The sequence below is a fragment of the Cannabis sativa genome, chromosome 4, assembly GCF_029168945.1.
Source record: "Cannabis sativa cultivar Pink pepper isolate KNU-18-1 chromosome 4, ASM2916894v1, whole genome shotgun sequence".
Classification (NCBI taxonomy): domain Eukaryota; kingdom Viridiplantae; phylum Streptophyta; class Magnoliopsida; order Rosales; family Cannabaceae; genus Cannabis; species Cannabis sativa.
Window position 1 is genome coordinate 74,300,897 of NC_083604.1, and position 26,656 is coordinate 74,327,552.

The 26,656-nt window shown below is 32.2% G+C and overlaps 2 protein-coding genes and 1 non-coding gene across 3 annotated transcripts; 2 read left to right on the forward strand and 1 right to left on the reverse strand.

Moving 5' to 3' along the window:
- Positions 1-2,715: 2,715 nt before the first annotated feature.
- Positions 2,716-6,809, forward strand: LOC115715123 (patatin-like protein 1). The gene is made up of 7 exons (XM_030643935.2): positions 2,716-2,941; positions 3,049-3,230; positions 3,486-3,672; positions 5,187-5,351; positions 5,447-5,746; positions 5,826-6,001; positions 6,512-6,809. The coding sequence occupies exons 1-7, from the start codon at positions 2,804-2,806 to the stop codon at positions 6,576-6,578; spliced, it is 1,215 nt and encodes a 404-aa protein (XP_030499795.1). The 5' UTR covers positions 2,716-2,803; the 3' UTR covers positions 6,579-6,809.
- TRNAK-UUU (transfer RNA lysine (anticodon UUU)) lies at positions 6,355-6,427 on the reverse strand. The gene has a single exon. It is a non-coding gene; the product is annotated as a tRNA-Lys (tRNA).
- Positions 6,810-9,480: 2,671 nt separating the features above from the next.
- On the forward strand, positions 9,481-13,117 carry LOC115712530 (patatin-like protein 1). Its single transcript, XM_030640820.2, has 7 exons — positions 9,481-9,759; positions 9,846-10,027; positions 10,133-10,319; positions 10,406-10,567; positions 10,640-10,942; positions 12,206-12,381; positions 12,715-13,117. The coding sequence occupies exons 1-7, from the start codon at positions 9,616-9,618 to the stop codon at positions 12,863-12,865; spliced, it is 1,305 nt and encodes a 434-aa protein (XP_030496680.1). The 5' UTR covers positions 9,481-9,615; the 3' UTR covers positions 12,866-13,117.
- The last annotated feature ends 13,539 nt before the right edge of the window (positions 13,118-26,656 follow it).

The following is a 26,656-nucleotide window of genomic DNA, read 5'->3' on the forward strand; positions in this document are numbered from 1 at the left end:
GGCTGACCTGCGCCTTGCTAATGGAGAATGGGATGCAAGGTTTATCAAGAGAATCTTTTGTGAGGATGATGCAGACCTCATTTTGGAGATTCAATGCGGCTCTTTAGAGATGGAGGACGAAGTAATATGGAATTTTTCAAAGAATAGGGAATATAATGTTCGGAGTGGGTATACTACAGCTATGAAGGAAAGAATTATCGATGAAAACTCAGACATAAAAAGCAGTGAGAGATGGTGGAAACACCTCTCGACCTTGAGAGTTCCACCAAAAGTCAAAAAAATTCTGTGGAAAGTTAGTCACAAGTTGCTCCCAACTAACAGTGTTTTGTTTTGTAGGGGTATGGAAGTCAATGAAAATTGTTGGCGCTGTAGGGGAATGAAAATGGAAGAAACAATTAACCATGCTTTATGGAGGCGTTCGACTGTTAAAGAAGTATGGAAAAATTGTGGATTAATTATACAAGAATATCAAGAGATGGGAGAACCTGGGCTTGCAAATTTTCTTCTCCACCATGAAGGAAAATATCTCAATCAGAGACTTCGATCTTTTTGTGATGGTGTCGTCGCAACTTTGGTATTGTAAAAACTTGTCGCTACACAATAACTTCTCCCCTAAATATGGAGATGTTATTGAATTGGCTACAAACATTCTTGATGAGTACCAAAGTCACAATGGAAATACTAAGATGGGTATTGTTCGAGATCATCTTGGCAGGTGCGTGCGTTCCGATCACAAGTTTTGACATAATTCCTTATTTCCCTTTGTGGCTGAGCTGAAGGCAATCAAAAAAGCCATCTCTATCGCCAGAGATACGGGTATTAACGATTTCTACATCCATTTTGATTGCTAGAATGCGATTTTTGCTGTAAGTAGCAGGACCACAGTAAGCGAGAATGCTACTTTTTTTTGGTCAATGACATTAAGGAAGGCCTGGCTTCGAGTAGATGTTAAGGGGTCAAATATGTTCCTAGACTATATAATAGGATGGCCCATTGTATATGCTTAGAGTGCCTTACTTGTTAAGGATTCTATTTTGTGGGATGAAGGTTTTCCTTCAGTTGCCTATCATGCCAATTCATGGCTTATTTGGCCTTTCCCCTAAGTTGTGTATTATGTTTCCTTCTTTTTCTTCAAAAAAAAAAAAGTATCTGACTCACAAAAAAAAAATCTTATAAAATATTCTAACATATATGACACAATTTTGACCAAGTCTAGTATTAATTTCAAAAAAATCATTGCCTATTCAGATTATTATTATCACAAGAGCTAATGTCGATTAAATAATTTTAAATATGATTTTTTATTTTAAATAGTTATTTTTTTTTTGGTTGATTGATTAAATCATATATCATTTATTTAATAATTATTAAAACTCTATTACAATATTAAGATTTCGTAAGTAATATAAATCTCACAAATAGGACAAAATAGACACAATTTATCTTTTAATAAATTTGAAACACACACATAAACATAATATTTAGGACTTTTTTCATTTTTACACTTCTAAATCTTTTTTTTTTTTTTTTTGCATTTTTACAGAATTCTATATAAAAATCTCTATTGCAACCTAAATCGCAACAAAAACTCGTATAGAAATCCCTATTGCAATAAACACTGCAACCACTTTAAAAATCCAAATCGTAAATTTGAAAAAAAAAAATTAAGAAAAATTATATGAGATAATTCTCTTAATATTTATCTAATTATGAAAATTATGATTAATATATAATATTACTTATTAAAGTATTTAGAACCCCTTATTAAACTATGAATAATAACAACAAAAAACACAACACGGCGGGTGAGTTAGATATCCTAATGCATGTGCACCCTTTAGGATGTCTTATTATTACTACATATATGTCTTCAATTCCTACGTATAACATATATCACGTATATAAGAAAAAAAAAAACACAAGGAAAACAGTAATTTAGTGCACGTGCATAACGTGATAAACACACATAGCAATCTACCATATTTGTTTTACTTCCACTCTAACAACTTTATTTTTTTTTTCTGCTTTTTCGAATTTGGAATACGGCCAAGAAAGGTAGATAGCGTAACTTATTCACTTTTACCCTTTTGTTGCTTTGATCATTATTGCCGAAAACCCCACTACGAACTTAATTTAACTACGTTTTAATAACTTAAAAAGATGGAATAATGAGCAAAAAATAATGAATAAAAATAATGTCTTTGGACACAAAACACAGTCTCTGACAGTTAAAATCCTGTGATTCATAAAGAAAAAATAGATTAGTTGTGCAATTCCACATTATCTGCAAAAGTTGTAGTATGATGATTTTTAGAGGGCATAGATATGAAACTACACCATTAAAAAAGCTTTAAATAAATTGATGAGTATTAGATATGACAACAAAATACAATTTTTTTTTTCAGTAGCCTATATATCACGTAAGAATTCTTAAATTAAGTGTGCTTGACTGGAAAATTTTTCTATAAAATATGCGATTAAAGTAAAACACGCTAGAAAAAGTCGTATTGGAAGTGTAATTATACACAGTAATCAATTTTTCTACTAGCAACTTCTATTTTTTTTTTTCTCATTTTTGTATGGTCAGAAATGGCCCCATACAATATCAAATAATAATGTATAAACACAAATGGATCTTTCTCATCAGCATATTGTTTTTTGTCATGTGGGCCGGGTTTTGGTTAGTACATCTATAAATAGGGTAACAAAGCTTGAGTTTTTAAATATCAAACCAGAAGATCGAGCTAGTGTATACTTTTATTTCCACCAAGCACAGTATCACTTAGCTTAACTATAATCAATAATGGCTCAGCAAATCTTAACCCCAAAAACTCTGCACCCAAAATTTGGAAACTATGTGACAGTCCTCAGTATCGATGGAGGAGGTATTAGAGGAATGATCCCTGGAGTTATTCTTGCTCATCTTGAAGCTGAGCTTCAGGTACACATATTATTTTTAGGCTTTTTTTACTTTATTTTTATCTTTTATAACATTACTATAACAAACATTAATTAATACATATATAAATTATATGTATATATGTACAGAGAATAGATGGAGAGCATGCAAGAATTGCGGATTACTTTGATGTAATTTCAGGAACTAGCACAGGTGGTCTTATCACAGCCATGCTAACAGCACCAAACAAAGAGAATAGGCCTATGTATGATGCAAAAGAAATTGTGCCCTTTTACCATGAACACTGCCCCAAGATTTTCCCACAGCCAAGGTCAAATTTATAATAGTAATAGATATTGTGTCTCAAGTCTTTGTTATTTAATTTATTAAATATTAATAATTTGACATATACATTATTTATTATTTATAATTTGTACTTTGGCCTACTGATAATATTTAGTAAATTATTTTACAAAGAATTATCAAAACTATATAGGCCAAAGAAATTCAAAATAATTTAAGAAAATGAGATCATTTTGCTAATTATTTCTTAATAATAATATTAATATATAATGAATAATTGCAGAACTTTACTTGGTTGGGCTATGGACACAGTGAAAGATTTGACAGGGCCAAAATATGATGGAAAATATTTGCATCAATTGCTGAAAAAGTTACTAGGAACAACAAGGTTGCATGACACTTTGACAAATGTTGTCATTCCTACTTTCGATATCAAGAAGCTTCAGCCAGCTATCTTTACCAGTTATGAGGTATTATTATAATTTATAGGGCAAATACCATTTTGGAGTCTGTGTTTTGCAAAAGTTATCAATTGGACTCTCTGTTTTGTTAAATGACAAAATGGATCCTGTATTTTCTAAAATAGTACAAATAGGACCATGAATTGATTTTTTGTCAAAATAAAATTTAATTATAATCCGATCTAAAAGTGTTATGACAAAATTGTTTACATTTTCTATAGGGAAATTTACATGGTATACTAACTTTTGCCATTTTTTTACAAAAATACTGTCAGGCGGTATTTTTTACTTTTTTACTGTGTTTTTTTTATAAGTTTCATACTGCAGTATACTGTGTTAAGTTTTCACTGGTGTTCTACAGGTGTTTTACTAGTGTTCTACTGTTGTTTTGAGTTGTTCTGCCTTGTGTTTTACTGGTGTTTTATAAAAACACAATATTTTTGAAAAAATTTCCGTGTGACAGTATTTTTGTAAAAGTTAACCAAAATTTCAGTATTTTTGTAAATTTCCCATTCTATATCTGTTTGTATTAGGAATTGTTTTCAAGTTTATTATATTAAAAAAAAAAGTTGTCAAAAATTATGCTGAAGGTCTTATTTTTACTATTTTGAAAAATTCAGGGTCTATTTTGTCATTTAACAAAACACAAGGTCCAATCTGTAATTTTTGTAAAACACAGAGTCTAAAATAGTATTTATCATAATTTATATATATGTACATTCACCGACTTAGGGTAGATAATATTTTAGATTTGTATTTAATAAAAGTTATTTAATTGACCTTCTAATAATTATATTTTAAAATGATACAAAAATAAATATAGTATTTTAAGTTTAATTTTTGATAATAACTTAACATAGAAGTGTTATTACTAAATTGGTTAAATTTTTATTAATATGTGTGATGGTTATAAAAAAAAAAGTTGACCAAAGTTGAGCTCAAATTATTATTTTGGCCCTGTTTAACTAGTTCTATAAATAATAAGTATAAATTTTTTTGATTTATTTTTACCTTTGGATAATTATTATATTGGATAATTATTATATGAAAATTTTTTTTTAATGAAAAATGTTTTTCAAATTATTTAGATATTATTAAAAAAAAATATTCGGTAACTAAATTAGAAAATATGTAAATTATTTTAATTTTTAAAATAACTTTTAAAATGTACTTTTGAAGAAACCACAAATTCTATTTTTTTAAAAGGACTTTTTATATTTTATCCAAACATTCTTTGAAGGATTTTTTTCAATTTTAAAAACTTTATAGAATGTAAATCAAATAGAGTTAAAATTATATAATTTTTGAAAATTCATGATTGGATTTGTTATTTAATAAAATAAAAAGTGGAATTGATAATTTTTACAACACTTACTTTTACATTTAACATTTTTATTTTTTAGATAGGGTGGACGCTAACCCTATATGTGGGTCCGTCCCTATGTATATATAAATTATATATATTTAATATAATTAATATTTTGTAAAATTAATTATTAAAAATGTCTACCATATATATACAGACGGTGGATGATCATAAAGTGATGGATGCACATCTTTCAGACATTTGCATAGGCACATCTGCAGCCCCAACTTACCTTCCTGCTCATCATTTCACAAACACCGATGAAAATGGAAAATCTGAACGATTTGATCTCATTGACGGTGGCGTCTGCGCTAATAACCCCGTAATAATTAATTCAATTAATTAAATTAATTAATAATTTTTATAATCAACAATTTATTTGATATATTAATGAAATGAAACATATATTGCATGCAGTCTCTGGTTGCGATTAGTGAAGTGACTAAAATTATCCTTAAGAAAGATCCCAACTACACGACATTCGCATCAGAAAATTTTCGATTTCTGCTTGTATCGGTAGGGACTGGTTCGAACAGAGGTGAGAAGAAGTACGATGCTAAATCATGTGCCAAGTGGGGACCTCTGTCGTGGATAGCACACCAGGGCTCTACTCCCATCACTGATGTTTTCATGGAGGCCAGCTCTGACATGGTTGATTACCATAACACTCTTGTTTTCGAAGCCTTTCGTTCTCAAGATGAGGTCCTCCGCATCGAGGTATATACATATCATTATTAATTATGGTCATTCTATTTTATGATATATGATATGATTATAATTGATTAATTGTATATAGGATGACACACTTCATGGAGATTTAGCTTCGGTGGATAAGGCTACCCCAGAAAATTTACGTAATCTGGAGGAACTTGGTAAGAAATTACTGAAAAAGCCAGTTTCACGTCTCAATTTGAGAACCGGAACCCGTGAACCTGTTCCAAATGCTGGTACCAACGAGGAAGGAATCAGAAGGTTATTATCATTTTTCTTAATAATAATATTATTTGCTCACCACTAATCCACCTGTTTTTTTCAATATCTATCCCTAAAAATATATATATGATGGAGTATCTATTTATAATATTTTTTTTGTGGAATAGAATTTCTTATGAGTAAAATATTAGGATTCACATTTTTTTTATAGAGTTAAATAATGGTTTATTTTTGGTCATGTAAAATTGAGTAATTTCAATCCCTTTTAACTGTAATTGTGACAAAATTTTATACACGTATAAATTTCTTTTTTTTTTTTTTGATAACTTAAATCACATCACACAATTGATGTCAAAAAAAAAAAAAAATCACATTAGACAATAATAAAACATCGCCGTCTGTGGGAATCGAACCCACGACCACGTGGTTAAAAGCCACGCGCTCTACCGGCTGAGCTAAGACGGCTTGGTATGATTAACATTGCTTTGTAATAATGTTATTCTAATATTTGTTTTCTTTATATAATCATTAATTAATTATTTGTGGTAGGTTTGCTGAGGAACTCTCGAAGGAAAAGAAGCTGAGGTTGTCAAATGCCAACGTGGCAGGGAGATAAGTCTCCGTCCAATGAGAATCATGACAACACATCATTTCATAATATATTCATGACTTACTATGAGTCAATAATAAATAAAAGTTCTAATTAGCTTATTAGGCCTTGAGATCATCAAGGGGAGCTCTTTGGAACTGTGCTTGTATTTGGTGTAATTGTTGGACATGTTATATTGTAATAATGTTTCTTATCCTTCTTATTATAATAAATCTTGGACATGTTATATTGTTTCAATTGCTATGTTGTCACGGGTTATTATTAATTTATTTTTCATGGAGGATCACAACAAAATTTTATGAATAACTATGTAATTAACAAACTAGAAATAGAATACTAACTATACTATATCCTTGCATCCCCAGAAAATAGAGATTATAATTCTTCTACTCAAATTTTGGAACAAAGAAATAAAAACCAAGCTTGAGCAACTGTCTTTGTCAAAATGCTAGATTTTTTCTTTTTTATTTTTTTGAAGAAAATGTAAGTCCAAGACATTACGTTTTCTTTGAGTATTTAATGTGGAGAATTGCACACACAGAAGAAAATTTTTTTAGTTGCAATACTTGTTATGATTAAAACTAAATTAGTAATAACTTATATCTAAATAATAGGTTTTACTCACAAATAACTTTTTGTTGTGACTAAAAGTCACATTTAGTCACAAAAAATTTATGATGACTAAAAAATTATCAATAAAAATAGTTATTTTTTTGTAGTGCCAACTAATCTCTGTACTAATTAAGAAAGGCAAGACTCATAAGTTAAGTTCATGTGTGAGACACATGGTATTGTCACTACAAAAAACTGCTACTTTTAGTGAAAATTTTTTAGTCACAATATATTTTTTTGGTGACTAAATGTAATTTTTAATCACAAAAAAATGTTACTTGTAACTAAAACATAGTATTTAGTTACAAGTTGTCACTAATTTAGTTTTAGTCAGAATAAGTATTGTGACTAAAAATACATTTAGTCACAACAAATTGTAATTTTTGTGACTAATACCTTTAACCACGGACATTTTAGTCCCAACATAAAAATAATAATTTATAATTAGTCATAATTTTTTTTCACTTTTAGTCACAAATTTTATTGTGACTAAAAGTAAAATTTTTTGTAGTGTGTTAGACTTTTGGGAAATTAAGTGAGAAAACACAATAGCCCAAGGTAATGAGATGGAGAATCATCGGTGGGGTCACCAACCTAGTCAACATCACAGAAACACGTATATATGGAGAGAGTAGAAGATAAATGTAAATGCAAACGATTTGATAAAGTGCAAGAGCAATCACAAAAAGATAATCCACTTTACTACCTTCCAGTCAGCTTCCGGTGGAGTTTGTATATATTGGCCAACTTTGATAACACAGTAATGACAAACAATTTGTCACTAACTAGTTTTTTTTTTTTTGATGAATATGTTATATTAACTAGTTAATAACAGTCTCTAATTACTAATTAATCACTTAACAAAATTACAGTTTGCTAGCTATCTAAGTAATAACTTTGATAAAATTAGATGAGGTACGTCCTCACAATTATTAATTTTTTTCATCGTCAAGTTCAACCCATTTTCATTTGAAATATCTATATAATATATATAAATATAAAGCTTTTTTATTTTTACACTTCAAAAGAATTTTTTTTTTTTTTAACATTTTTACAGTAATTAACAAAGCAACTTAAATCACAACTGAAATTCGTATAACAACCCACAAAAAAATCACCGAATAAATTAACTACCGGAACAATCCAAACCGTAAATTTAATAAAAAAAAAGTTAGAAAATAATTATATATATAGGATAATTTCCCAAAATATATATGTTATAATTGATTTTGATCTTGAATATCTTTGCTAATCTTTTATTGATATTATTTAATCATATCCACATGTGAGCCATCTAGGGGCTTTTGTTATCAATCCCATATTGATATTGTCTTGTTAATAACGCTATAATCTAATTCAGTTTGTTGAAGCAATAATATCACATGTTTATTTTCTAAAGAAAAAAAGTTAATACCATATAGCTAGGAAGATCGAGATTGGGGATCTATAGTTCATGAAACTCGATAAATTTCTTCATACTCAAATCTTTTTTCTTATCATATCTACAACTCAAATTGAATCAAATCTTTTTAATCGCTTCGAAGGCAGTTATGAAATTTATAAAAGCAAATTATTCTTTTTAAATATTTATATAATACGATATATATATATATATAATATATATATGCTAAATGCATCCTCTTTCTCATATACATTTGTCAATTGTCACTAGTTTATCATGATATATGAATTAATTTTATTTATATACAATAGTTTATTATATAATATTTTGAAAATAATATTATTAAATTATCAAGTATATATAGTATGTTATCTATAGAGGGAAAACTTAATTTATTAGAGAGGTAAAATTAAACAATTAATATATATCATATATTAAATATTTTATTGATATTTTTCATATATACGGGAAGATGTATTAATATAAGATATATAAGCATGTGCTAAAATATATGTTGTAAATATATTAGATGAATATATATAATTAACCGGCCACTATTCAATATTATAGGTTTGCTCAAATATGAAAATGATATTCATTGATATCCTATATATATGTAGGTAGAACTGATCACGAAATAATATTATAATAATGATGCATGCAACAAATATGGCTGTTATAAATATAGTATTAATATTTAACAACTATACATACATTATTAATGTTGGGCAAAAATGTGAAAATAATTAATATTAATATAGGATAAGATTGAATCATGGAAATCGCATTTATTTATTCCCTTTTGAAATTAATTAAGTACTCGTGGTATTATATATATTAACAAGTTGTGAGTTAAAAAATAAAGAACTAAAAATGGGGTGTAAATAAATCAGTTCGTACGCGCGTACATGCTAAACATCTATAAATAGAGTTATCATTTCCTCTTTATTTCCAAACCAAAAAGAAAACTCCCAAGAACAATATATAAGTCATATATATTATATAAATATTATTCCCAGTTACATATATATGGCTGAATTAGAAGAAATAATAACACCAAAGATTTTGCGGCCAAGATATGGAAGTCTCATAACAATTCTTAGCATAGATGGAGGTGGTATTAGAGGAATGATTCCAGCTGTTATCCTTGCCAATCTTGAATCTCATCTTCAGGTAAATATATACATATCATTTTAATTATAAATATAAGAGTAGTACTATTCGTTCTATTTTATATATATGTTAATATATGTGTATAGGAGCTAGATGGTAAAGATGCAAGACTAGCAGATTACTTTGATGTAATCACTGGAGCAAGTACAGGTGGTCTTATAGCTACAATGTTAACGGCACCAAATGAGAATAGACGACCCTTATATGCTGCAAAAGACATTATTGAATTTTACCATCACCATTCCCCCAAAATCTTCCCACAATCAACGTACGTACGCGCCTTTATATATATTATTCATGTTAATAATATGTTGTATGTTATGTTTCATTAATTATAATTAATTATTGGATCTATGTTAATTAATTATTGCAGAAGTTATTTCCGTTCGGCTGTAAATTTAATGATGGATCTGCTGTCCCCTAAATACGATGGGGTGTACCTTCACAAACTCTTAAAGGAATTATTAGGCCAAAAGAGGTTGAATGATACCTTGACAAACTTGGTTGTTCCAGCTTTTGACATCAAGAAACTCGAGCCTATTATTTTTTCCACTTATTCGGTAGGTACTATATATTATATATATTATATAAATATTTATTATTTATATCAATTGATCATTATTAATATATTCATATATAATTACAGGCACGTAGCGACAAAGGATTGGATGCTCATCTTTCAGACATTTGCATAGGAACATCGGCTGCTCCAACTTATCTACCAGCCTATTATTTCACTAACAACGATGAAAATGGAAAACCTAGAGAATTCAATCTGGTGGATGGTGGTCTGGCCGCAAATAACCCTGTAAGAAAATAATAATATTAATTTATATTATCTAAAAATGATTATTAATTAATTAAGTAATGATGTGAACAGACTTTGGTAGCTATTAGTGAAATAACGCAAGAGATAATGAAGAACAACCCGGACTTCAACAAGATTAATGTGAGGGATTTCAGGTTCCTGGTTCTATCAGTAGGGACTGGGAATAATAAGACAGAGAAGAAGTACAATGCCAAATCGGTTGCTGAGTGGGGCCCACTCTCTTGGATATATTTCAATGGAACTGCTCCCATTGTTGACTTTTTCATGGAAGCTAGCGGTGACATGGTTGATTATCATACTGCTGTCGTTTTTCAAGCCTTTGCTGGTTCTCGAGATCATTTCCTTCGTATTGAGGTAACAATTAATAAATGCTAGCATGGCATGGCTGTTAATAAATAATAATTATATGTATATTGCCTGCAAGTTTTATGGATCTAGCTAGTGTACAAGTTTCAAGAAAAGTTTTAGTATCGATGATATATGTATATATAGTTATTTAACTCAAAGTCAATTATGTAGTTTAATATTACATCAGCTACTTAAAATATCATTATAGAAAAATGGCTACATATTAATAGAGAAGTGCTCAAAAATATAAGTAGTGCTGAAAGATATAATAGCACATCTTAATAGTTTCTCTACTTTATTCTTTAAAATACATCACTAAAATTCTACTTTATTTATTTTACCTCAATCTTTTACATTATATCATACACTAACTTCTTTATTTTTTCTCTATATCATTTAAATATTTTTAATATATATTTTATTCATTTTATATTAATAATTCATATAATATTACACACAATATTATAGAAAAGTTAAAGAAAATAAAATTAAAATATATTTTGCTCAATGAATAGTTGTCTCTACATTTAGTTGAGCACTATTCATTGAGCTAAAAAATATGTAAAATAACTAAAGTTTACCTCACTTGTTGGAAGCTCAATTTTGTAAGTTTTTCTCTATAATTTAAAAATTGAGCTATTTTAGCTCATCTATTGGGAGTACTCTAAGTAAGGTTTAGCTATTTTTAAAAAAATTTATATTATTATTAGTATAAATAAATAAATCAGATTTTATAAAAATATAATATAATAATTTTTATAAAATACCGTTAATTAATAGTCTGGCGCTTGACACTATTGGTATACTAAAACTATTATATTTTTAGATTATTTTAAAAAATAAGAATGTGAAAAATAATATAGAAAAGAAATAAAATAAAATACAATATATTTAAATAATATGGAGGCCGGTTTTTGTATTAATTAAGCACCATAATGCTTTATTAACAAGTTAATGTACAATTTTAATTAACACATATAAAAACTAAAAAGGACTTCAAATACTACAGAGTGACCAATATATAATTAATGTTTCACATGTCATACTATTATAATATATTATTAAATTTCTCAAATGTATATTAATTTAATAAACTAATACCCAATAATATTAACACTCTATATAATGACAAATATTGAAACTGACACCGTAACTAAATAAGCGTTAGTTAGCTACTATATATAACAAATTAACAATGTATAATTAATTAATGACTACATATATATGATTATTTATTATAATTGACATATAATATATATGTATATGTAGGATGAGACTTTGAAAGGGGATATGAATTCAGTGGACATAGCAACACCAAAGAACTTGAAAGATCTTGAGAATAAGGGTAAGGCCTTGCTACAGAAACCAGTCTCATGCAAGAGCTTAGCTACTGGCCTTCGTCAACCTATTGAAAATGGTGGAACCAATGACGAATCACTCAAATTGTACGTACCTTTAATTACTACTAATTATTATTGCAAATTAATTATATTAAAATAATATACATATTATCATTAAGTATATATGAACCGAGTGCTAGATTCTCAACCTTTAGTTGAGAACTAATGTCTAAATCATCTCTCTTAGAAGAAAACAGTCAGATTCTTGTTAGGGCTTAAAAAAATTATTTTTTCTACGATCCAACAAAACTTGGGACTAACCCTGATGCTTGTAAGCTGGTTTTAGTTTTGTGGAAATCTAAACACATGTACATATTTGATAAAACTGATGTCCCATAGTAGTAACTAATTTGATAGTTTTGCATGCATGCATGGCAGGTTTGCAAAAAGTCTTTCAGATGAAAAGAAACTGAGAAGAATCAATTATGCGAAAGCTATGGCAGCAGCTACTTCTACAACATCAGCTACAGTAGTTACAGTCACAGAAACAACTACCGTTACTGCTACCTTGTCTACAACCACAACTTAAAATAATTCTTCGATCGCAAGTTTATGAATAATATTAATTCAAGCCAACGAATAATGTTTGTTAATTTTTCTATGTACGATATATATAATTGGTAGTTGATGATTGTTATTATATATATGTACTATCCCAGTTATAATTAGATAGCTCAAATAGTACTGAACTAGTTGCTCATATATATATTTGAAGTATTGCTATTGGCCAAATCTGCAGCTAGCACTTTTTATAAGGAATTAAATATCTTAACATTTGTTAGCAATATTTTCTAAAAATTATTTTTTCATTTACATGGGACTCAATATTTAATATTACACCATTATACACTGAGGAGGGTGCTAGGCATTGTCTTACTTACCATTTTGATAATTAACAGTCTAATTATTATTGTTATATAATTATAAAACATATAGTTGTTAAAAGAATAATACACTATATATCTTCAAGTTGATATGTGTTAAATCATAATTAATTAACTGATGTAATATGTATTTTTTGTATTCAATTTTTGGCTTTTCTCTCTTTTGCTATATGTATTGGACAAGTACGTATACCTTCTCTTTTACTATTTAACTACTGTACCAGTCCGAATATTCAAGAAATACAACATTATTTTACCCATTCCTTCTGATATGGTACCAGAACCATAACAGCTGCCAATGTCATCATCTACAGTGAGTGTAGGAAATTTAAGATAGAAATTTACTATCTTGTCCCTACACCAACAAAACAAACAGATCAGTAATTAAGGTCAATTTCGACCTTTCACTGTTCAAAGACTTTTCAAAGTCTGAACACTCAAAACGGCTTCGTTTTGTGTTTGAACAAAACCAAAGACTCGAGAATCTTCTCAGTCACTTTCTCTCTTTCTCAGTCTTCTCTCAGAAACCATAGCAGAGAGTTTCTCTCTGAGAAACTCGAAGCCAAACCCTAGAAACCCAGAAATCCCAAACACAAACCCAGCAAAAAGATCAGATCTACAATGATCTGATCTTTACACATATACACACACACAAAACAGTAAAGCTTTAGGGTTAGAAAACACCAATTTTTTTCCCGAAGTTCACCAACGAGTTGGCTACGTCTCCGTTTGAGCTGCTCCTCAAATTTGAGAGCTCGATTCCACTATCAAGATGTTTCAAACATACAACAATGAAGATTCCAAATCACAGGTAACAATTTCAGACTGGTAATCTTCTTTTTAATACATGTATTTAGTGTTTAATCCCTCTCTCTCTCTAGATCTAACTCTCTGTGTGTTTCTGTGCATGTGTGAGCTTGGATTCTCCCTTCTTCAAGTCTTCTTGCTCTGGATCTTGAAGAACTCACTCAACCACCCAGATCTGGTTGTTGCTTGAGGTATATATAGATCTAGGGTTTTTATTTTGCTTCTGAATGTATTAGTTAGGTAGTTACAGGAAGTAGTTAGGAGTGGATTTTTAACCAAATCCAGTCTAACTAATTTCTGTTAGGGTTATTAGAGACCGAAGGTCAACTTAGGGATTTTGCATGTATTTCCTTTTCTGTCCTTTGTGTCAAGTTGTATTTGGTCTTAATATCAGTGTAAGTGGAGGTTTAATCTAACAATTTCCACCTAAACCTTCACTGAACTGATATAGTAGTGGTCGAGTCAAATCTGAGGGTCATAGCTCTGTGATCCAAAGGATCACATTATCCTTGATCCAACCCTATTAAGTTTAAACAATGTTTAAACTTAGATAGGGTGATCACTTTAGTCCCCATGTCTGCAGGGTTCTCTTCTGTAGGTACTTTGTCAATATTTATGTGTCCCTGTGTCACTTTATCTCTGATGAAGTGGTACTTTATTTCTATGTGCTTGGTTCTGTCATGGAACATAGGGTTTCTGCATAGGTGTACACAACTCTGGCTATCAGAGTAAATTACTGGTTTAGAGTCTAGTAATCTTAGCTCTTCTAGGACTCCTTTAACCCATATGCTTTCTTTAATAGCCTCTGTAGTTGCAATGTATTCTGATTCAGTTGTGGATAATGCCACAACAGGTTGTAATTGGACTTTCCAACTTACACAATTCCCCCTAGTAGTAGTATGTAGGCTGATGTAGATTTCCTGCTGTCCCTGTCCCCAGCATAGTCTGCATCACTGAAGCATTCTATTGCTGTGCTTCCTTGTTGCTTTTTGTACTTGAGTCCTAGTTTAGTTGTCCCAATTAGGTACCTTAGTAACCATAGCAAGCCAGTGTGTCTTACCAGGATTTGTCATGAATCTGCTAAGTACACTAATAGCATAAGCAAGGTCAGGTCTAGTGCTTACCATTAGGTACATAACAGATCCAATAGCATTTGCATAGGGAATTTTACTCATTTCCTCCTTCTCAGCTTTGCTCTCAGGGCATTGCTTCTTAGATAATGTAAACTGTGTAGTTATAGGTTGGCTGGCAATTTTAGATCCCTTCATTGAGAATTTCTCAATTATCTTGTGTATGTAGTCTTCCTGATTTAGGATAAGTGTCCCTTCTGCTCTGTTTCTCTTAATAGAGATTCCCAAAATCTTAGTAGCTTCCCCTAGGTCTTTCATTTCAAACTCAGTCTTGAGTAGGCCCTTCATTGTGTTTACTCTTGCCCTTTCCTTACTGATTATAAGCATATCATCTACATACAGAAGTAGATATATGACTTTATTAATATCAGTACCTTTATAGTACAAACAGTGATCATAGTAACTCCTAGAAAACCCCAGTTTTAGCATAAATCCATCAAACCTTTTATTCCATTGCCTAGGAGACTGTTTTAACCCATACAGTGACTTAACTAGCTTGCATACATAGTTTTCCTTCCCTTTTTCAATGTATCCTTTAGGTTGTCTCATGTAGATCTCCTCCTCTAGTTCACCATGTAGGAAAGCAGTAGTAACATCCATTTGGTCAATTTCAAGGTTGAATTGAGTAGCTAGACTTAGCATTATCCTTATAGTCTTGTATTTTGCAACTGGTGCAAATACTTCATTAAAATCTATACCCTCTTTCTGTGTAAACCCTTTGGCCACTAACCTGGCCTTATATCTTATAGGTTCATTCTTAGTTCTGCCTTCTTTCTCCTTGAATAGCCATTTACAGTCCACTATGCTCTTATCTTTAGGTTTAGGTACCACAATCCAGGTTTTGTTTTTCTTAAGAGATTCCATCTCTTCATCCATTGCACCTTTCCATTTCCTGGAATTTGGTCCTTTAATGGCCTCTTCATATGATTGAGGTTCATTATTGACCATTTCCAATTCACTCATAAAGGCATATGCAATGTCTTCATCCCAAATATTAAAGCTATACTTAGGATTAGGTTTTGGTACCCTTCTGCTCATGTCCCTGACCAATTGGTAATCCCCCAAGTCTTCTTGAGTCCCTTCATCAATAAGGCCAGTATTATCATCATCAGGTTCCACCTGAACACGGTCCCTGTGTTCCACTCGAACTCGATCTCCCTGGTTCTGTTCAGGTGTGTTCACTGTTTGTTCCACCTGAATAGATCCAGATCCTTCATTTGCAGTGTTACCTGCATTTTCAGTGTCTTTTGTACCTGCACTAGGGTTAGAAGAAATAGGCAAACATGGAAAAATGTCTTCCTTAAATATTACATCCCTGCTATTGATAGTTTTAAAACCCTTTTGTTCCCAAACCCAAAGTCTATATCCCTTAACTCCTTCTGGATATCCCAGAAAAACACATTTCATAGCCCTAGGTTCTAATTTCCCAACACTTTGGTGTGCATATGCTGCACAACCAAATACTCTGAGATTAGATAAGTTAGGAGGTTTACCAGACCATTTTTCCTCTGGAGTTTTGAATCCATTTACCTTTGGATGGACTCCTCGTTAATTAAGTACACAACCGTTAAAGCCGCTTCTCCCGAAACCTTGTGATAGTCCGCATTGCAACGATAAGCATCTCACTTTGTTGAGAATGGTTCTGTTCATTCTCTCTGCAACTCCATTCTGTTGGGGTGTAATTCTAACTGTTCTGTGTCTCTGTATGCCATTTTCTTTACAATAATTGTTAAACTCTTCATTACAAAATTCTAATCCATTGTCAGTCCTTAGAGTTTTTAATTTTTCATTTGTTAAATTTTCCACAAGTGTTTTCCACTGTGTAAACTTAGAAAAAGCCTCATTTTTATGTTTTAACAGAAAAATCCAGACTTTCCTTGAAAAATCATCAACAATAGATAAAAAATAGACACAGCCACCATGAGTACTTGTTTTCTCTGGTCCCCACAGATCAGAGTGAACATACTCTAGTATTTTCTTAGTGTTGTGTGTGCCAGTGGAAAATTTCAGTCTATGATGTTTTCCAAGTACACAACACTCACAAAAATCAAGTTTGCATACCTTGTCTTTACCTAGTAGGTTCTGTTCACTCATTAGTTGCAGTCCTTTCTCACTTATGTGTCCTAGCCTCTTGTGCCATAGCATTGCATTTGAGTCATCACTGTTGCTGTGAGCAGTATAATTACAAGGTACAACTGGTTGTCCTTTTAAGTAATATAAGCCTCCATCTTTGTGTCCTTTCATGATAGTTAAAGCCCCTTTACTTATTTTCATTTGGCCAGATTCAATTTTGCTAACAATGCCTTGGTCATCTAGAACACTTAGTGAAATTAGATTCCTGGCTAGATTAGGAACATATCTAATTTCACTTAGAGTTCTGACCATTCCATCATGCATTTTAAAACTGATAGATCCAGAACCTTGTATATCACAAGTTTGATTGTTTCCAAGTATAACTCTGCCCCCATTTGTTTTCCTGAAATCAAACATGAAAGCTTTATTATTAGTCATGTGGAAAGTGCAACCAGAGTCAAGGATCCATTCATCTTTGATGGATGGTCCAACTTGGTACACTTCACCACTTTCATATCCAGCAGTAACATTAGCATCATGCATATCAGATTTAGGTTTAGAATTTGAGTATTTAGAATCTCCCTGTCCATGTGGTTTTTGTTTGTTATTTCTTTTCAAGAAATAACAATCTCTTTTAAAGTGCCCAGGTTTACCACAATTGTAACAACCATTAGTTTCATCAGTATTTCTTGTGTTTGAATTTGATCTGCCTCTTTGATAGCCTCTTGGTTTGTTTGAGTTTCTTCCTTGACTTCTGCCTCTGTTATTCCAAGGCTTTCTTGGACCTGGTTTGCCTCTACTCAGGTTGACTTCACCATTTGAATGTCCACCTTTCTCTGTTCTCATTTCTAAGTCTTTAGATTTGAGTGCAGAGATCACCTCCTCTAGGGTTATAGATGTCCTTCCATACTTAATAGCAGTCTTGACTTCTCTGTAGGATTCAGGTAGTGAATTTAGGATAATGATAGCCTGGTTTTCATCACTTAGTGCCTCATTTTCTCCAGAATTTGCAAGTTCAATATGCATCCTTAAGAATTCATCCAAATTTTGATCAAGAGATTTGGATGAACTCATTTTAAACCCAAAAATCCTTTCCTTCAAGAAAATCTTGTTGGTTAGTGATTTCTGTTGAAACTGTTCTTCCAATTTCTTCCAAATCTGGGCAGGGGTTTCCTCCTTGTCTATTAATCTGATTATAGCATCTGATAGATTGAATATCATGATTCCAGTTGTAGTTTCCAAGTATTCTTCTTGTTGAATCTTGGTAGTCCCTTCTGGCCATTCTATAGGATCATTAAGCACTCTCAACAGTTTCTGTTGAGCCAAGAGTGACTTAATTTTCCTTCTCCAAATCCTGTAATCACCAGAGCCATCAAACTTGTCAATGTCAACCTTTAAATTGCTCATAGTTAATGAATTGAAATAATGTAAAATAAAGATAAGTGTTAATAGGCAATTTAATTTGTAAAGATAATTATAATGTGTCCCAGAAATCCTTTGTTAAAGATTTCAAGTTGATCTGGTTGAGTTCTTGAATTTCTTGTTTAGATTTCTTGATTTCTTGCTTGTGTTTTCCTCCTTCCTGATGAGTTTGATTGTTGATCCTTTTCCAGCTTTAACCAAGCTCTGATACCATTGTAGGAAATTTAAGATAGAAATTTACTATCTTGTCCCTACACCAACAAAACAAACAGATCAGTAATTAAGGTCAATTTCGACCTTTCACTGTTCAAAGACTTTTCAAAGTCTGAACACTCAAAACGGCTTCGTTTTGTGTTTGAACAAAACCAAAGACTCGAGAATCTTCTCAGTCACTTTCTCTCTTTCTCAGTCTTCTCTCAGAAACCATAGCAGAGAGTTTCTCTCTGAGAAACTCGAAGCCAAACCCTAGAAACCCAGAAATCCCAAACACAAACCCAGCAAAAAGATCAGATCTACAATGATCTGATCTTTACACATATACACACACACAAAACAGTAAAGCTTTAGGGTTAGAAAACACCAATTTTTTTCCCGAAGTTCACCAACGAGTTGGCTACGTCTCCGTTTGAGCTGCTCCTCAAATTTGAGAGCTCGATTCCACTATCAAGATGTTTCAAACATACAACAATGAAGATTCCAAATCACAGGTAACAATTTCAGACTGGTAATCTTCTTTTTAATACATGTATTTAGTGTTTAATCCCTCTCTCTCTCTAGATCTAACTCTCTGTGTGTTTCTGTGCATGTGTGAGCTTGGATTCTCCCTTCTTCAAGTCTTCTTGCTCTGGATCTTGAAGAACTCACTCAACCACCCAGATCTGGTTGTTGCTTGAGGTATATATAGATCTAGGGTTTTTATTTTGCTTCTGAATGTATTAGTTAGGTAGTTACAGGAAGTAGTTAGGAGTGGATTTTTAACCAAATCCACTCTAACTAATTTCTGTTAGGGTTATTAGAGACCGAAGGTCAACTTAGGGATTTTGCATGTATTTCCTTTTCTGTCCTTTGTGTCAAGTTGTATTTGGTCTTAATATCAGTGTAAGTGGAGGTTTAATCCAACAGTGAGTTATACTAACACAAGGAGAAATAACACCATTAAACCCTTGAAAATGAACCACAAACAACAAACCCAGAAAAAATTAAAAAATCTCAAAACACAGAGCAAAATGCTTAGACTCTGCCACTATCGACTCCTTCTTCTTCACTTGTCAAACTGGGGTCGTCCACCTTTCCATCCATCTCGTAGACTATATCCATTAAACTTGATTATATTAACTACTTGGTATGGATCCACCTTGGTCATCTCATATAACTAAACCTAACTTTTCATCTACATTGCTTCACTGATGCTGATTTGGCATCCTGTCCCGATGATCAATGAAGCACCAGTGCTGAATTATTGCATCTTCCTTTGTATGAATCTCATCTCTTGGTCCTCCTCAAAGTAGAAAGTTGTCTCTCATTCTAGTAGTACTGAGTACCGTGCTCTTGCAAATGGGGCTTCTTAAGTGTTTTGGATTGAATCTCTCCTTGTTGAACTCAACATCACCTTAAATTTTGCTCCAACCATGTACTGTGACAATGTCAGCACTCTCTAATCCAAATCTCCATGCCCACACCAAACACGTTGAGCTTGACTATCGTTTTGTTCGTGAACATGTACTCAACCTGCCAAGGGTCTCCTGCATATATATGCTCCTTCTACTGATCAGATTGTGGATTGTTCAATGTAACCACCGGTTACTTCTTGCTTTCACGAGCTCCGTACCAAACTCACCGTTCTACTTAGTCTGCTGAGTTTGCGAGGGGATGTTCAACCATAATTAATGAACTGTTTTAATTTGTATTCAAATTTTGGCTTTTTCTATCTTTTGCTATGTACTTCACACGTATACCCTGGTCCCCTCTTCTCTTTAACTATTTAGCTTGTACCAATCTGATTATTTAATGAATATATACAACATTATTTTACCCATTCCTTCTGACAATATGCATGTATTATCTCAAAAAATAAATTAAAAAATTAAAAAAAAAAATAGTTGATATGGGCTATACCCTCATTTGAAAAAAAAAAAAGAAAAATAAAAAAGCAAACATAAAAAGTTTATGTAGAGCTCTTTCAATACATCGTATTGTATTGTATTGTATTAAGTTGGATTGTAATATATTGTATTAGTATTATTTAATACAATATTATCACTACAAGAAATGTCACTTTTAATGTGCTGGCAAAAGTTGGTATTGCGCTAGTAAAATAAAATTTACCCATGATGTGTTGGCAAAAGGGGGTTGGCAAATCAATGTTGGTATTAGAACTTTTGCCAACATAAAATGAAAAGCGCTGACAAAAATGACTTTTCCCAACACATAAATGCGCTAGTAAAAGTTAAATTTTAGCCACTGCAAATGTATGCTGGTAAAACTTTGACCTCTTTGCCAGTGCAGTTTGAGAAATGCGCTGGTAAAAGTTACTTTTACTAGCGTAGTAGCGAACTGTGCTGGTAAAAGTGACATTTCTTGTAGTGTATGCTTAGTATTGACTTGTATTAATAGGTTGTGTAAAATTATAATATATATTTTCAATAAACTCGATCTCAGTATAATTTGAGTCTGGGCCCAGTACGGGTCTGGGCATCGGTCCAGTGTTTGGTCTAGGTCCCGAGTCCTGTCAGAAGTCTGGGTCTAGGTCAAGCCTCGAGTCCGGATTGGGTCCCGTGTCTTGGGTCCCGGGTCCAGATTGGACATTGAAGTTTTGTATTTATTATAATACAAGTTAATACAGACCATTTGTTATGTATTAATAATACAACTTACATTGTATTAAAATTTTTAATCTTAATAATTAATACAATACATTGTTTTGTCCAAACATAGTATTATTTATTATTTAATACAATATTACCCTTATCCGGCCTACCAAACAAGCTCATAGTATGTAAAAGTGATACTTGAATTGTTAAGAATTAATTAATTACCATTAATATTAGTTAAGCCATTGTGATTGCATTGCAATGAGATGATTACATTGTTTTTATTGTTGGTCTCCATGATCCCAACATTAGGGCCACTTGCCACACTCTTATTAGTGTTACTAACCCTTTTAAAGGGTATAAATACAATATGATACCCTCTAACTCTTTTGAGTTGAGAAATGCATTTTCAAAACTGTGTAATTTTTTTTACTATTGGCATTTGAGAAGAAAGACTTGCAACCATGTCGTCCAATTCTCAGGCTCCATAATTACTCACAACCACTGCTACAATAGGTGTTGCAAGCCCGACCATCGTTGTTGTTCAACCCAACTACACTCAATCCTTTAATACCCTAACCCTTTCATCTGAAGCTTGATTGAAAAAATTATGTTTTATGGAAGACCATGGTTTTTACTGTTATACGAGGTCATCAACTTGATGGCCTTATTAATGGTACAAGACCAAGTCTTCCAGAGTTTTTTCATAGTCCAACAACAGCACAAGGAGAGCATGGTTTTGGAGTAACTATCAATCCTTAGTTTGAGTATTGGATTGTCAGTGACCATCTCTTAATGGGTTGGCTATATATACAACTTTATCAACTGAAGGAATTTCAACAAAGGTAATGGGATGTGAATCATCAATTGCATTATGGAAAGCCCAGGAAAACCTATATGGTGCACACTCAAAATAAAAAATGGATGATACTCAAATTTTGATCCAAACAACACACAAAGGTTCAAACTCCATGAAAGAATATCTGAAGTAGAAGAAGGCCTCGTATGACTCACTAGCATTAGCACGAGAGCCTTATCCAAAGAAACAACTCATATCTAATGTCACATCTGGCCTAGATATTGAATACTTACCAATTGTCTTGTAAATCGCGACTCATCCCTCTACTACTTGGCAAGAATTGTAGGGATACAACCATGTGTATCTACTAAAATCATCAATAAAGTGTATATAGCATTTGGAAATTTTCCTGCATCATCAATAAAGTGTATATAGCATTTGGAAATTTTCCTACATCATCAATAAAGTGTATATAGTATGTGTATCTACTAAAATCATCAATAAAGTGTATATCTTGTCGCCTCTAATTAATTTTTCAAATACCATGTCAATGGAAGGCATATAATTTGAGCGGGAAAGTTTTGGCCTATTTGCAACTATTGCTTATCAACTTTATATTGTCGCCCCTAATACTATTTTATCGCTTCTTGATTTAACGCCCAAATTGTGACTTCTACTAGCGGTGGTTGTAGTATAGATCAGGCGGTCGATTCCACACGGAGGTGATTATAGACAAAAGCGTTAGTAGAAAAATAGAAACAAAGGTTAATAAATAGGTGATAATAGGAACAAATGATTGTGTGGTTTTTGATTTGATAATAAATATTAAAAAGAAGTAAATAAAGGTGTAAACAATAGCAAAAGAAAGGAAAGGCTTCAAGAATCATCCATATGGTTGTTTAGCTATTTTGTACCTTTGATTCACAAAGTTGATAAATGATTTAACATTAAATTTTATTATATTTTTGAGTACACAAGTTCTTGCAAATAAAAGAAATGATTTAATCTTATGTAGAACCAATGACGGACCCATGATTTTTACTTTGTGGGGGCTAATTTATCATAAAAAAATATTTATAGCTACATTATAATCACTTTTACTAAATTTATTTAATTTTGTGGGGGCTTTTCTACTATTTTGGCCTATAATTATTAAATAAAAAAATTTACATTTAATTTTTTAAAAGACAATATTTTTGTTCGTGGGGGCTATAGCCCCCACATCAATCTTAATGGGTCTGTCCCTGTGTAGAACCTAGAAATGACATTATACATCAAGCAATAATGCAATAAAAGATTAAACATGAAATTAAAACATCAATATTATATTTACTAAATAGAAACACATAGAAAGAGCATGACTAATCCTATATATTTTTAGTAAAAATAATGACAAAGAAATAGAAGGGAAATTTGATTTTCTATACTTAGAAAATCTTAAAATTTTTTCCCTAAACCAAAAATTTAAACCCTAAAAAAACTATACCTTTTTTTTTCAAAACCCCAAAAATACCCTCAAACTCTCACAGCATCTCTCTTTCTCTCTCTATCTCGGCATCCCACACCCCAGGTCCGATGGTCGGACCATGGGGTCCGATGGGTCCGATTGGTCGGACCCCATCGGACTGGGCTTTTTTTTTTTCTTCATTCGATTTGAGAGAGACTTAGAGAGAGGGGGTCCGATGGTCGGACCATGGGTCCGATGGGTCCGATTGGTCGGACCCCATCGGACCCCATGGTCCGACCATCGGACCTGGGGCTTTTTTTCCTTTTTTTTTTTTTTTTGCTTTCGATTTGATGGACCGGCGGTGAAGAGGGGGCCTGGGATTCGTGGGCTTCGACCGTCGGTGATGGGGGGCCTGGGATTCGTGGGACCGACGGTGAACTGGGCTTCGACCGTCGTTCGGGTTGGGGTTGGGATTCGTGGGTGAGGGTGGTTCGGGTTGGGGTTTTCGTGGGTGAGGGTGGTTCGGGTTGGGGTTGATCGTGGGTGAGGGTGGTCGACGACCGTGGGTGAGGGTGGTTCGGGTTGGGGGTTGATCGTGGGTGAGGGTTTTCGTGGGTGAGGGTGGTTCGGGTGAGGGTGGGCGGTTGGGGTGAGATAGAGAGAGAGAGAGATGATGCAGAGAGAGAATTGTGAGGGGGTATTTTTGGGGTTTTAAAAAAAAGGTATAGTTTTTTTAGGGTTTAAATTTTTGGTTTAGGAAAAAAATTTTAAGATTTTCTAAGTATAGAAAATCAAATTTCCCAAATAGAAATAGAAATGGCGGTGATAGTGAAAGAAATGAACATTAATATTACTTTTCTTAATCTCTAAGCACATAGGAAGAACATGACTAAACCTATATGGTTAATAACAAAAGTAAATAAGAATGAACATAAAAGATAGAACAAGATAAATACCACTATTACTAGAATCACTAAATAAAAATATATAGAAAAAGCATGACTAAGTCTATATATATATATATATTTAGTATATAATAGCATATATATAGTAGTATAGATGGATGAAGAACAAGAAAATAAAAGTGAAATAAGAACTTGCATTGCTCAAATAAATATTACAAGTGAATCAAAGATACAAATATGAGATTAGGCCATTATGCTAATCATTCTCATAAAGAAATATGAGAAGAAAAGTGAAGAGAAATTTTGCTATAGTTTTTTTACTTTAAAAATTACACTAAAGAGAGTGTGTCTAAGATATGCCCCCAAGGGGTAAAGAGGTGTCTTAAGAGGTCTCATCTTTTCCTTATTTATAACCAAAGTGGAAGAATTAAAATAATTAATAAATTAATTATTTTAATATTTTTTTCTAAAGATTTCTTTGCATAAATGAGGTAGGTGAGGGTAAAATGGTAAAATATACAAAGTGCAATTTATTCACTGAGAGAAATAGTAAAGAGAGCCAAATAAATGCAAAGGAATATAAAATTATAAATTATTTTGAAATGTAATTTCAAAATAATTTGAAAAATGGCGGATTGAAGGAGAGAGCGACACTTGGCGCACATGTATTTGTTGCTGAAACTCGGATTAAAGGAGGAGCGGACAAGTGGCGAGCATGGAATGGCTAGAGTGGGGGAAATGCTGGCAGCAGGCGGACACGTGTCAAGCACGGAAGAGTTGGCGCTGGGGGACAAACGGGTCCAGGTGGGACCCGTTCGCTGGTGCTGGCAGGCGGAAGGCAGGCGCCTCACGCGCCCTTGTCTGGGGTGGAGCACACGCGTCCGCTTGGGCCGTAGGATTAGCACACGGACGGCTGGGATGATGGGGATGGTTGCGTGCGAGTGGGCTTTGCTGGCTCCAGAAAAATCTGATTCCGTTTTAAACAATTACTCCTTTTTTTCTTCAATTCTTCCTTACTCTTCAAAACACCAAATAATTTTAATTTCTAAAAAAAAAAAAATAATAAATTAAAACTAAATCAAATATTTTCAACATAAAAATATAATTTATTAATTTCATGAAAATATTAATTTATTTTTAATTTATATTAAACTTTAAGCTTATTAAATGTTTATTTTTCACTATTAATCACTTATAATAGTTTTAGATGCGACATAATGTTTGACAGATTAAAAAAAATCAAGTTTCTTTAGGGGCGACATTCATTTGAGGCGACTTTACGTTACCTCAAAATTGGTCACCCCTAGAAATTATATTTGTTATAGTGTGCATTCATAGATTTTAAAGCCTTTGCAGAAAACCAATTTGAAACTAAAATAAAAGCATTAAGTGTGATTGGGGTAGAGAGTATCAGGTGTTTGAAAGTCTAGTGAGAGCTAATGGCATTCATTTTCAACATTCATGTCCCCATACATAAGCTCAAAATAGGAGAGCTGAAAGGAAACATAGACACATAGTTGAGATGGGTTTAACTTTACTAGCTCAGAATAGTATGCCTCTCAAATTTTGGGTTGAAACTTTTTAAATCTCTATTTATCTAATAAACATACTTTTAACACTTGTTTTAGACAATAAATCTCCCTTTGAAATACCTTTTCACAAATAACAAAATTATAATAACCTAATGACTTTTGGTGTTGCATGTTATTCATGTATAAGACCCTATCAAAGTCACAAGTTCTAGTTTCACTCATTGAGGTGTGTATGATTTCTATAGAGGAAATGTCTAAGTACTACAAGCATGGTGTATATTCCTAGAAATATTGTATTCAATGAAAAAGAATGAAAACAAGAAATACAATTAAGAACGACAAATAAGCATCTACTTTTTGATAAACCACCATGAGCTTACCTTGGAGTTAAGCATACTTCACTTGGGGTAATCTCAAGATGGAAAATTTTCTGGGGAGTCATCTTAGAAAGCGTATGAGTGAGGACAAAGTACGCTAGAAAGATGCATATTAGGATACAAAATTAGTAATT